Source organism: Thermobia domestica, chromosome 10 (genome assembly GCF_964235325.1).
Source record: "Thermobia domestica chromosome 10, izTheDome1.hap1.1, whole genome shotgun sequence".
NCBI lineage: Eukaryota > Metazoa > Arthropoda > Insecta > Zygentoma > Lepismatidae > Thermobia > Thermobia domestica.
This window is the reverse complement of record NC_137463.1, coordinates 17792480-17806000: the sequence shown is the minus strand read 5'-3', so window position 1 is coordinate 17806000 and position 13521 is coordinate 17792480. Positions and strand designations below refer to the sequence as shown.

The following is a 13521-nucleotide window of genomic DNA, read 5'->3' as shown; positions in this document are numbered from 1 at the left end:
AATTTTCTCGTGAAATTTATTATAAACATTTTTAAATAATACATAATAATATGCGTATTTGAATAACAAAGAAAGACTAGAACAAGGAAATAAATGTTTTCAATAAAATGGCATAATTGTTTGGTTTTCCTTTTCGACTTAACTTGGATGTGCTTCATAGGAAGGACAAACGGTAGTTCTTCCTTAACAGTGACGTGGAAAATCGATTTGTCACGTGGTATCTGCGGTCATAACCTTGGCATGTTCCTACTTCGTACAATTACAACAGTTTTAAGGATTGGTCAATACTGAAATGTTGGATATAAAGTCTTAGTGGAAGTTAGCTTAAATCAACTTGAAAAGGATTATAAAGTCTAATTTATATACTATAATATGTTATTATTTTTTCGAAAATTTTGCCACTCAGGAAAGCGTAATAAATTTGGGAGGTTGTTGAATGTCACTAAAACTTCATATACGTCAATGTGCGAGTTGGTCCTTTGAGCAAGGGAAATTGTTGTGTTCACTTTCCGTTTCCGCTAAAAGTATGCGTTCTCTCCATAGTTCTTTAAAACGCAATTTACTCCTTTATCGTCGTATGTTCATAGAAATTTTGTTCAAACTACTTTAATATTTCACTAGTGTATGCTTCAGTGTACACAATGTTAAATACATTTTGCAGTTCTGCAGACTTTTAGATTAACAATTTTATAAGAAATCATTCCCGTTAATCGTGTAGTTATGGCACGCATGGGGTCCCGAGATCGATACCTGATTGGATATATTCAGATTTGAACTCATTATACTGTGCAGAAGCGTATCTAGAAGGTAAAAACTGAGGGGACAGTCAGAACTGAGATTATGATTAAGTATATCGTGAGTTTACTTTAAACTTTCAAATATTATATAAATAATAGATTCCATTATTTTTATCATTTAAAAACTGGGGGGCGTAGGCTACCGGCCCCGGGCTAGATCCGCCACTGTTACTGTGGTTCGGATTTCACCTTAAAAGTGTGTTCACGTGTTATGTAGCCTCGTATTGAAATGGCATGGTAGACTTCAACGGAACAATTTTACAAGGTATTCATAAAAGAATGGTGGGTTTCGTAGTAGAAAAAATAATGGAAAAGGGTGATTGATAACTTTGACCTAACGTGTAACCACATTGATTTGCTGGTTCTGGGGACGGAAGTCAACTTGTCCGAGGACTGGTAAACACCATTGAAAAAAGTCAAGTGGTGTTAGCATGGGGACCTTCTTCCAGCGTTGTGGGAACCATATGGGAGCTACTGAAATGAAAGACTCCGGTCAACTGAACCAATAACAACGGCGATGGGATTCGTAATGTGCTAATTGCATATCCTCCTATTCATAATCACAGGCTGGTCTGCTTAAATCCCTTCAGGACTGTACGGGGTTTCAGTTTTGAAAATGATGAATCAGTAGTAAAACACTTTCTCACAATCCCTTTACCACCACGTTTCTTCCTTTAAAGCGACAGTCGGCAACTGTCGGACCGCGGAAGGTCAGAAACTGGACTCCTAAAAATTGTTTGGAAGTATAAATTGCTCAAGTAAATTATTTAAAAAAATATTTTTCTGTAGGTAATATTCTTGTGAAATTCTTTGTTAATCCCTGGGATGTTGTCAATTTAACTGTAACCTGCAAATGAATCACCTTTCAACATTTTATTTTTTTAAAAAAATAAATACAAGAAATCAATATATATATATAATTGCAGCAAGGCTGCCAATTTTTCAAATCTGCTCACCCTTACATTTACAGCTTGAGTCCTCCAAATTCAATTTCTTTAAATTAGAACCTTATTTCAATTAAACAGATCCATGTACGTATTTTTTTTTTTTAATCTATGTTTAGCAATATTTGTTAGAGAAATAAAATAAGGTTAATTTGAAACTGTAATTAACATTTATTTCTGAACAGACTTGTTTTCATTTTTAACACTTCATACAGCAGGATTTTTTTATTTTATTTTATTTTTTATTTATTTATTTATTTATTTATTTATTTATTTATTTATTTATTTATTTATTTATTTATTTTTTTACATAAAACATATATTTTGCAGGTCATGTTAAAGTTAATTTTTAAGTTTTTTCAGATTTCAGTAAATTTTCATACAGTTTCTTGCATCAGTCCAAACATTTTATATCATGCTAAACACTCTTTTACAAAATGCATTGCTTGCAGGTATTGATAATACAAATACAGCTAAATTAAACAAGTCTGTTGAGTCAGGTGTAGCTTGCAAACTTTTAACCATTTATAACTAACAGAAGAAAACTGATTAATCTCACTTTGCATTTTTTTAAAGTAGTAAATTATGAATACAGCTTGTCAGTGTTCATATTAACTTTAATATGATTCAGAATATCAGTAACATCAGATTAATTATGAGGTTTTTCCAAATTAAATGGCTCAAAATCTTTGTACACGAATGTATACGAAATTCTCTCTTCGTATCTTATTTCGTGATTCTGATATTCTGATCACAGTAGGGTAGACAAATAAGACTATTTTTAAAAATTTTTATTTATTTATTTTGCTAAATGATAACAATAATGATCAAATTGTTGCTTTTAAGCAATGAAAAAATCGGTGTCAGAATTATTAGTTCACCCGTACATTTTCAATAGCAACCCGTACAACCGTGTCTGAGGTGTTAAACCCGTATAGTTGGTAGCCATGAATTGCAGGGTACCAAAATTGGCACTTTTTATTGGGAAAGTACTATAAAACGAAGTTTATTAATAAGTAATATAGGAAATATGGGAATTAAATCGGGACTTATTACGTAGAACTAATTTAGATGTGATAAATAATAAATAGCATAGTAATAAAGCATGTGAATTTGTTTGGTCGTGACTAAATAAAAATAAATATTTACAGCATTCGATTCATACTTTAACCGTAATAACTTTTAGGAACTTCATTTAATCACGAACAAGTATCTCTTGGCTTAAATAACCAGAACGTTCATTGACAGGAAAGTAAAGTACAAGGAGAATTAAAAAAAAAAAAACAAAACAAATACAGAACTTTTTCTCACGTTTTATCAATATTGATGCAGATAGCTGAAATAAATCAATATCAGTTCTTTGATCTTTCCTTTTCTCTGCGGAAAGGTTTATTTCTTATAATAGTGTTGTCTTGTTAATTATAAACGAGAGATATTGTAGATAATTAGTAACACTGATCATGAGAGATAAGAGAGTGTGAAGCTGCTGATAAGAGAAACATTCACAGTTGACCGTAAAGTGTATAGAAGCCTTTGCCAAGGTGCGAATGTTGGAAAGCCCCTTTCGCCAGTTATCTGCTTGTCAACAACCCAAGTTCATAATGAGTCAAGTCTAGCTAAGATTGTGAGCACACATATCTTAGTAGATCTTCGTTGGATGAAGTATCAGATGCAATATCTGTTTCAGTGAAAGAGTATTCGTACGTACGTGGTCCACACCAAAAGTACGTGCCGTTTTCTTCTAAAGTCCTTTTTTTTTTTGTGTGTGTGTGTGTGATTTTAGGAAAGCGTCTACAGCGTCGGAGACCTCCTTCCTTTTTCTCTAAGTAGTGCAGGTTTTGTTTACTATTTGGCAGCAGTTGAGTTCCAGTGCCTGAACGAGTAACACTTATTTCTGATACTGTCCTGGGACAAGGAATTTTCATTTGAAGTAGGGATGGCCACATTTTTTTCGAAAAATACTTTTCCGAAAAATAGCTTTTTCGGAAACGAAAAATTTTTTTTTCGAAAAACGATTCTTTTTCGAAAAAACGATAAAAGAAAACTTTCGAAAAAGCGAAAAACGAAAATGAAATTTCCGAAAATCAAAAAACAGATTTTTCGAAAAAGGCCATCCCTAATTTGAAGAGCAACGGGTAATTACGAAGTTTCTCACCGCAGCTGGAGGCTGTGCAGTTGATATTTATTGCCAATTACAGGGTATGTGTGGTATACTGCTCTTGCAGAAAACACTGTTAGGAAGTGAGTACGTAAATTCAGTGCAGGGTGAAGAGAGTCGAAGATGAATAGAGATCTGTACGTCCAAAAACATGAACTGACGCTAACATTACCTATGTCGAACATTTCATCATGGAAGATAGGCATACCACCATGCAGGAGATTTATGATACACTGGGGCTAATAATAAGAACTGTAGAACGAATAATTACAAACGAACTGGGCCTAAGGAAAGTTTCTTCTTTCTGGTTTTCACGAATGACGATCAAAAAGCGACAAGGATTCGGTCAAGTGTTGCAGACTTAACATGCTTCAAAAGACGCAGTTTGGAAAATGTGACAATGAATGAATCACAGATTTCATTATTCAACCCAGAAAAAAAAAAAGGCAATCGATGCAGTGGAAACACATAGATTTATTCCCTCTCCCCCTCCAAAAATGGGGGGGGCATCCAATGAGAAGGCGCTGTCTTTTGGGATTCTTAGAGAATGATATATTCCCACCTTGCTCCGAATACGGGCGAGTATTTTCTTACGCTTTTCGATATAGAATTTGTTGCCAAAATTGACTGAGAAACAATCAGAAATGGCAATTTCGGTCTCCACATGGGCAATGCACCATCAAACCGTGCTAATGTAACCTCATTCTTGGCTGACACGGTATTAAACTTCTATCACACTCACCCTACTCACCGGTCAGTGGTAGAGCGTTCACCTCTGGTGCATGGGGTTCCGGGTTCAAAGCCTGCTCCCGCCAAGTGAACTTTGTGGTGGACAAACACCGTGTGCGTGGGTTTCCTCGGGGTTCTCCCGTTTCCTCCCACTTTCTTCATTCCACCATTTCATTCATTTCTCATCATCACCGTCTCCTTTAGCCTAGCCGGCATAACCGTGGGACGTAAAGCTCAAAAATTTCATTTTCCACCCTACTCACCAGATTTAGCCTCGACTGACTTCTGGTTGTTCCCAAATCTCAAAGATTCTCTTTGTCATTGATGCCATTTTGCCAATAGATCATCCCTGGGAAGTGTTGTTTTCCAGTATGTGTAACGTATCCCCAAAGATGACTATGCCGGATGCTACACAAGATGAACACAGCTATGGCAACTGTGTATCAATAAAGAGGAAGAGTTTGTAGAGAACTAGAAAAATAGAGAGGTTAGTTACTTTCTTCATATGTATGTCAAGAAAGTTCATTAGCTCTCCACTACTCTTTTATACAACTCCGGTACAACGTAGGGGAGGGGGAGATGCATAAAAATAAATGAAACTTAATAACTCATAAACCACGAAACTGATCTCGATCAAATTTACCACATGATGCGGTTCGGGCCTGGGATGGCTTTTATCATATGACTTTGACGGTGCAAGTGAGGGGTGGAGAAGGGGGAGATACTTAAAAACGACCGAAATTGGCCGATATTAGTATCGAATTCATAGTTTTAGGGGTCACTGATATGAAGAGTGACACTTTCGATACAGTTTAAATCCAAATTCAGCCCACAATAGTAATATTTAATTTTTACCAAACACATGACATAAGGTGTTTATTTCAAGTTTTTGTTTGAACCCAGCGAAACGGGTAATCAACGCTAGTGTATCTGCTGTGTCTCAAAAAAAGTGAAAATGTAGATATGAGGCTAATAAAGTTCAACAAAGTAATCGTTAGTTTGATTTCAGGTTACTACACAAATACGTATTTTTATAAGAAATTTATTAAAATGTCTTAGTTTTCAAAAATGTGTCATTATTTATTCTTTTTTTTTCTATCCTATTTTAGGCAAAGCTTCGATCATGGAAAGTTCAGGGACTGTGGATGAAATTCGACAAACGAGCAAGTCACAAATGTTACAATCGAGGGAAAGCGTGTTCCAACACTCGCGTAAGTATAAAATAAAATAAATAAAAAAAAAAAACTTTTATGATTTCGTACATGTTGCATGCAAATAATATGTATCAAATTATTGTAAAATATTTTGTTTTATTTTGGAGAAACCTTTAGGTCAATATTGAAAGCAGGTTTCTTTCACATCGAAAGTTATCACTTGGTCGTGCGATAGTAATATTTACTCTGCCAAAGGAATTTATGTGAGATTTCGTAACGAATATTTTCAGTTGATCATATTTCACGACTGTTAAAGATGTAGTTTCATGGACTATAACATGTCAGAATGTTTCATAAGGGGAAAATACAAGTACAAATGAGTACAAATGAATATCTGTGTAGAGTAGCCTTTTGCCAAGTTCTTGAAATCTTAGATACGTGATATCTCTATTCTAATTTTCAAACGGCTAATATCGTTTTTCATAAACTATTAACCTTTCTACGTCCCTCACCGTAGTACCAGTTATATGCACATCATTTTTGCTGCACACATCATGTACAGCAACAAGACCTATGCTTGTAGACCAATTCAGTGAAAAGTGAATTGTTTTCTTCCTTCCCAAGAAATATAATTTAAAATTATAGGATCAAACCAGCAGACGATGAAGGGTCATTCCACGTCAGTTCATCCAGGCCATGTCACCCACCGACTCGGAATTTGATGATATTTGGTACACTTGGTCTACAACCACCAAAACTAACTTGTGCAAAATTTCAGAGTTCTCGCTCAACCCGTTCCTATGTTATGGTCCATCAAAATTTTCACATGGTAGGCAAAAATTTCTACTCGCGACAGCCGGAAATGGTGCGTCGAGGTTTAAAATTTCCCTCATAACATGCTGATATGAATCCTTTGAGACAACAGACCTATCCATTCTGATGCAGAATTGTCCGTAGATTTCAAATCTGTGGTCAGATTTGACATATCATCAACCTAAAGTACACTTTTGTACAAAAAACTAGTAAAAAGTTTGCTTGAAAAACAAGCCTCAACTAGAAGTACAAAAATGGCTCTATTTCAAAAAGTACCAAATTCAGAGAAATAATTCCTAGATATTCTGAAAGAGGATGAAATTTCCTATAAAATGAAGTGAAAATCGTTTTGGGTATTTGACTTATTGCTAAAGAAGAAATAAAAATGCAGTTTTATACAATGTGCAGGTAATTGTAATATTTTCTAGCACTCAAACACACTTACATAGGCCTATACATTTCATTTTCTGGCAACAGTTTTCCATTTCTGTTCAATTAATAATTTACATTTATTACTCAATTGGTATTGCCTACCATTACGAGTAAATGGAGTCTTAATAACAGATAAAATGTGCTGTACTGGGACCCAACATGTGTCAGCTCTGCTAGGCCAATAAAAGGATGCTGCAGGTCCAGCTGAGTGCATGAATTTTATATTTATATCCGTATTGTCAGCATCTACTTCTACTACTAATCCGATATACCACTTATCATCATAGATGCATGCTACAAAGCAATTAACTTTGATCTCCTAGCAAGTCAACTTTTCCAACTGATCATATCCTGGTGCAAAGTTAAACTCTAAATCTGGTGTTTCATCTGTACTCAATCGTCTTGCTGTTATAACTGTATTTGACAGTGGTACAAACTTATGAAAACCTCTTGTGCCTGCTACAGTCTGAGCAATCTGGAAACGATTTGCTAACACACTTCTTATATTGTTAATCTCAGCTTCAGGTAGATAAAAAATGTAATTTTCGACAACTGACGCTTGCAAAAGTCATATATTTGTTTTGGATTTGTTATCTGGTTTTGAAATGGCCTCTGCAGATTTGCCTTTGTAACACATCGTTTCACACTGCCACTAATCCCACCGCAAGGTGAGTTGCCATGGCTGGTGGCAAAGAAAGACCAACAAGCAGATATGCCAAAGTCTTGGAGATGATGGCACAGATTTAAAAAGCTCTTACAGTTCTTATATTGTGCAGCACACCCATCTGTTACATATTCGACCCTTTTAATATGTGGATATTTACTCTTTAAGAACGACATGGTTTCAGATTGGACTTTATACACAAAAGGCACGTCATGATGTAAGACATCAGATAAAAAACATAGAGATTTCTCAGTTAAACGGTTAGTTTCAATCTAATAAAGTACAACAAGGTGTAAGGAACTTGACACATGACTCCAATGGTAAGTCTGTATCTCATTTTGCAATATAAAATCATAATTCTCTGCAAAGTCCATCAATATAATGGCTTCATGATGAGAGAGATTTTGTTTACGTTCCTTTAGGTAAGTTGCCTGCCTTTTAGCAATAAAAGAATGAGGTATTAATCCTTGGAGCTTCTGAACAAAATGATCAATGAATTCTGGAATTGGCAGTGTTCTTTCTACTAACTAACTACGATCGACATTGACCCACTCTGCAAAGCTTACCTGCTCGTCATCCCAGTACTCCTCGATTTTGTTTTGGAGAAATTCTGTTATTTTACTGCTATCCTGGGGACATTTCACACACACTCCTAACATACAATTTCTATTACTTTTATCACACACCATCAGTGAAATTGCATGATCAAGATCTTCCTTTTTTAAACTGATGGCATGCAACAATAAATCTACATTTTGATGAGTAGTACACACACAGACACTGTGTGTACCTGTTGAACCTGCAACAATACACCATTTAGGCCTTAATAAGCAGAATTTGGAAAATCCAATTTTAATATCAGGATGTTTTTCTTTAAAAGCAACGTAAAGCTCACTTAGATTGCACAATATTAGTCGTTTTTGCATGTGGAGATTTCTTTTAACACTCACAAAATCTTTTCTTCCAGGAAGTATCCGACTAAATTCGTCATCTTGATAGAAATTTTGAACTAAAGTTACAGTTTCTTCATGTAGTCTTTTCCCTAATCTGTGTTCTGCTAAGGAGCATATACCCTTGCTTTTACTTAATACCCTAGCCTGCCTAACCATGTATTCACTAACATTAAAAACATCAGAAACTTTTTTGCGGGACCATGACTCTGGAGCAATAGTGAGAATTTGAAGTTTTTCACGTCTATTTGCTATTGCTATATTCTGCTTCATTAACAGAACTAAGCGATCCAGGTCTGCTGCTTTTTCTTTTACTTAATTTGCACTGGTTCTTAAGTCCGAATCACTGGTGTCAGATAACAAGTGTTCTGTGTCATCAAGCTGTAAACTGCGTTTCATTGTTAACTTCGCTGCTTCGTGCATCACTTTGATTTTTTTTTACGCCCAACTGCTACACGCTGATGTGCAGGAACAGCATGTAGTTTTAAAGGTGAAAGACCTAAATGTGTTAAGCTTGCATCAATCTTTGCTTTTTCTTCTTCCACTGCAGCTTCTCTTGTATCCGGATCAAATTTGAATTCGCTGTCTGAACTTTTGTGTGGAGATGCTGACTCTAGCGTGTCTGAAGACGATTTCCCTTGTTTAACAGTAGCGATTTCCTTCTCCACTCTTTTGCGGCAGTTGGAACACATTTTCTGGCCTGGGATAACGATAATGTCCAGATGTTTCCTGACGGTTTTAGCAAGTTCCAGCGTCACTGTTCGCAAATCACGTCGCACTATTTTCTTGTGTCTTGTAAAAGGATCACAACATTTCTTGTGAGCTAGTCCATAGTGATGCAAATACCACTGTTTATGATGAAAACAAATAGTCAGGTTCTCATTGGTACCTTGTAATTTAGACCTCCACAAAATAAGTTCAATTTCACTCTCTTCGAAAGTTTCATTATTAAATGGCAGAATTTCCTCCGTAGAACCATATGTATTCTAGTGGCATTTTGAGTCTGGATGTGCACAACCTATGCTGCAAGGAGGTAAATCAGTCTCAGTAACTTCAGATGAACCTTCACCTTCCATTTCAATCCTAAAAATGAAATCAGAAAATAATTAATTAATTAATTGCTGTATACATTAGTTAATTAATTTATAAACGTTAGTAACTACAAATCGCAATATTGAAAATTATGCAGCCAATGATGCTATTCTGTAATTCAAAATGTGTCACAAACTATGAAACTTTTGCTTTTCAAATTCTCTCCTCTGGTGTTCCGCACTCTTTGTTCACCCAGGGTACTTCTAATTGCTGCCACATAGTAACAGCCATGTCAACGAAAAGAGGCAGGAGGAAAATTTCAACAATTCTTTTCATTCATTTTGACATTTTTAAATGTAGTACATCACATGCTCAAATACCCAACACGATTTTCACTTCATTGTATAGGAAATTTCATCCTCTTTCAGAATATCTAGGGATTATTTCTGTGAATTTGGTACTTTTTGAAATAGAGCCATTTTTGTACTTCTAGATGAGGCTTGTTTTTCAAGTATGCCTTTTACTAGTTTTTTGTACAAAAGTGCACTTTAGGTTGATGTTATGTCAAATCTGACCACAAATTTGAAATCTACGGACAATTCTGCATCAGAATGGATAGGTTTGTTGTCTCAAAGGGTTCATATCAGCATGTTATGAGGGAAATTTTAAACCTCGACGCACCATTTCCGGCTGTCGCGAGTAGAATTTTGTACCTACCATGTCCAAATTTTGATGGACCGTAACATGGGAACGGGTTGAGCGAGAACTCTGAAATTTTGCACAAGTTAGTTGTAGACCAAGTGTACCAAATATCATTAAAATCTGAGTAGGTGGGTGACATTTCGGTTTTTCGCTGGATGAACTGACATGGAATGACCCTGAAGCCATTTGTTACCTCCTGATAGAATTTGTTGTTGTCTGTAAATTCGGTATTCATAAATAAATTTGAGTAGTTTCTTCAAGAAAACGAGAGTCTCCGAACATAGGAAAGATTACTATTTACTAACTCCATGGCCTATCGAACCCGAAGATTCAATGAGGCGTTCACAAAAACTCTACATTGACTTCTGTCCTTAACCAAATAGATCCAGTTTTTACTTCATTTCCTATTTCTGCGAAATTCTTCTTAATATTGCCCTCTCATTTGCGTCTAGGTCTTCCTTTTATCTTTTCTTTCTTTCTTTTCGATAAGGTTTCCAGTTAAAATTTTGGAAGTGTTCCTCCTTTCTTCCATTTTGGCTACATGACCTGCCCACATGAGCCTCCTACACCTAATGACCCTAACAATGTTAGGTGAACTGTATAAATTTTTCAGTTCCTTGTTATGAAATGCCATTCTCCATTCCCGTCCCTCTTGCGTCCGAATATTCGCATCAGGTTTTGATCCTCAAACACCTTCAGTCTGCGTTCTTTTTTGGAAGTAAGCGACCACGTTTCGCAACCATACAGTACAATAGGCATTATTATCGTACTATAAATTTTAAGCTTCAGATTCTTCGTCAGAATTCGTGAAGATATAGTTTGGACTGAATAATTACATGAATTTTCTGCTTTCAGTCGACATTTAATTTCTTCATAGATATAGTTTTAGTCTGTTAGCGTTAATTCTAGATATTTGGAAAAATCCACTTTGTATAAAATGTTATTTGATTTTAACGTGGTATAAGATCACTATTAAAATAGTTAACTATGTGCTATATGAATTATTTGTTGAAGACATAGATTCCGAAGAATTTATTAACAGGAGATAGTGTGTTAGGTGTTCACATTTTTTTACATCACGTATACGGTCACCCTCTAAAATATGTATCCACGCTCTACATGTTATGTTTTATTAATAATTTGCAAACAAATTAAACAGTTAGAATACAGTTTTCGTTACTAAGTGGAGAAATACATTTTCTTTATAACAAACTATATTAAAATTGATTGCAGAAATATTTATGTACTTACCATTCCACCTACCGTAACAGATTATGATATACCAATTTAGGTAACATGTTAGATAATAATAAATTAAAATTTTGATTTTCAAAGTTATTGATGTAATGACACAGTTTCACTTGTGACTGAACAGTTGATAACATCATTATCATAGGTATTCTGCCATTATTGGCAAATCACTTGTCACAATTGAGATGCTTCCATGCTCCATAGCCTGCAGTTAACGTCGTCTTTATGTACGATTTTTCTGTTATGATACTGTTCATCAATTGTAGCCTTCTTCACTCTCCCTCTCTTTCCTTCCCCCATACCCTCCACCACGTCCTTCATAATACAGTTCCTTGTTAGCCAATGTCTCAACCAGTTTCTCTTGCTTATTTCAATTACATCTAAAATTAATCTTTTCTTCCTCATCATTTCTAACTAGGGATGGGCAAAACCGGTTTTTATAAAAACCGGACACCGGTTTCTAGAAAAACCAAAACCCGAAAACCGACCTTTCGGTTTTCTGCTAAACCTGTTTGAATTTCACCGAAACCGGTTTCGGTATTCTCCAAAAACCGGATCGATTTTTCACCGAAACCTGTTTCGGTTTTCTTCAAAACCGGATCGGTTTTCACCGAAGCTGGTTTCGGTGAAAACTTTTGGAAAACACATAAAACTATTTCTGTGGAAACGGAATCGGTTTTCGGAGAACAACGAAACACTATTCTGGTCAGAAATAGAAGAAATTTAGGGAAAAAATCGGAACCGGTTTTGAAGAAAACCAAAACCGGATCCTGTGAAAAACCGAACCGATTTTGGAGAAAACCGAAACCGGTTTTTGAAAATTTTCAAAGCCCTGTTTCGGTTTTTCTAAAAACCGAAAAACCGTTTTTTGTACCCATCACTATTTCTAACACCCTCTCATTTGTTTTCCGCTTGACCCAGCTCTCTCCTCTATTCTTCTCCGCATCCATATTTCAAAGGCTTCCAGTCGTTTTTCATCACTTTTTCGTAGTGTCCATGTTTCTGCCCCATACAGTACAATACTTGACACGGAGCATTTCAGAAGTCTTTTTCGTAACTTTTCATTGAAATGAATCATTAAATTTTAAAATATGATTCATTCTGTCTACAACTTGTCATTAAAAGATTTTCCATAGCGGTTTGTGGACATAATTTGTTTGCAGGATGTGCTATTGTGTTTTGTGAAGTTCATGTCCGGTGATTGACCGAGACATAATAAAAATACAGCTGTCTTCTTGTTTATATTCCATGCGACATAACATAGCCTGAGGAGATAATCATGATATTAACATGTCATCTTTCGTGATATTTTAATTATTGCTGAAAAGAAGCAGCAATCTAATCTTCACAGCGTAATTTATGTGACAATGGTTGATAGATAACATCGCTGCAGAAGAATGCAGAATGTTGAACTATGCACTACAAATAGCCTATAAAAAAACTTGTTGCAGAATAATATCCGAACTGGTACAGTCAGTTTTGTAAGTCAATTGAGGTTAGCAGTTTATTTATTTATTTTTGTAATAAAGATTTGGGAAAAATAAAGAATAATTTTACAGAAATTTTGGTATTACAAAACAGAATCTTACACACAAGTGTCCAAAAACAGAAAATAACAGCTAAAATTTCAGCTGCTGCTATTGCAGGGGTGATTTTGGAATTTCGGTTATTTTTGAAATAGAATATAAGACTATGTAAGGTCATAATTCTTGAATGTCATAGTGAATTTAAGTTACTAAATGGCATGATCCTACTTTAATAACATGATAATAGCGTATAGCAACTAAAATCGGTTTTGAAATTCAATACAGAAATTCCTAAAGCACCATTGGAGGTACTAAGGTTGCATTTCATAGCAGTCGAAGTTTAGCTTATTTTCTACAGTGGGCATGTGC

General features: G+C 35.3%; 1 protein-coding gene across 7 annotated transcripts in view; it reads left to right on the top strand.

The window, feature by feature from the left end:
* The window catches only part of LOC145662330 (uncharacterized), a 351525-nt gene that overhangs the window by 191376 nt on the left and 146628 nt on the right, over positions 1–13521 (top strand). For all 7 annotated transcript variants that reach the window (XM_081727810.1, XM_081727808.1, XM_081727809.1 and 4 more), the window contains one exon: positions 5738–5839. In XM_081727810.1, the coding sequence (XP_081583936.1) occupies positions 5738–5839 (102 nt within the window). The remainder of the gene's footprint in view (positions 1–5737; positions 5840–13521) is intronic.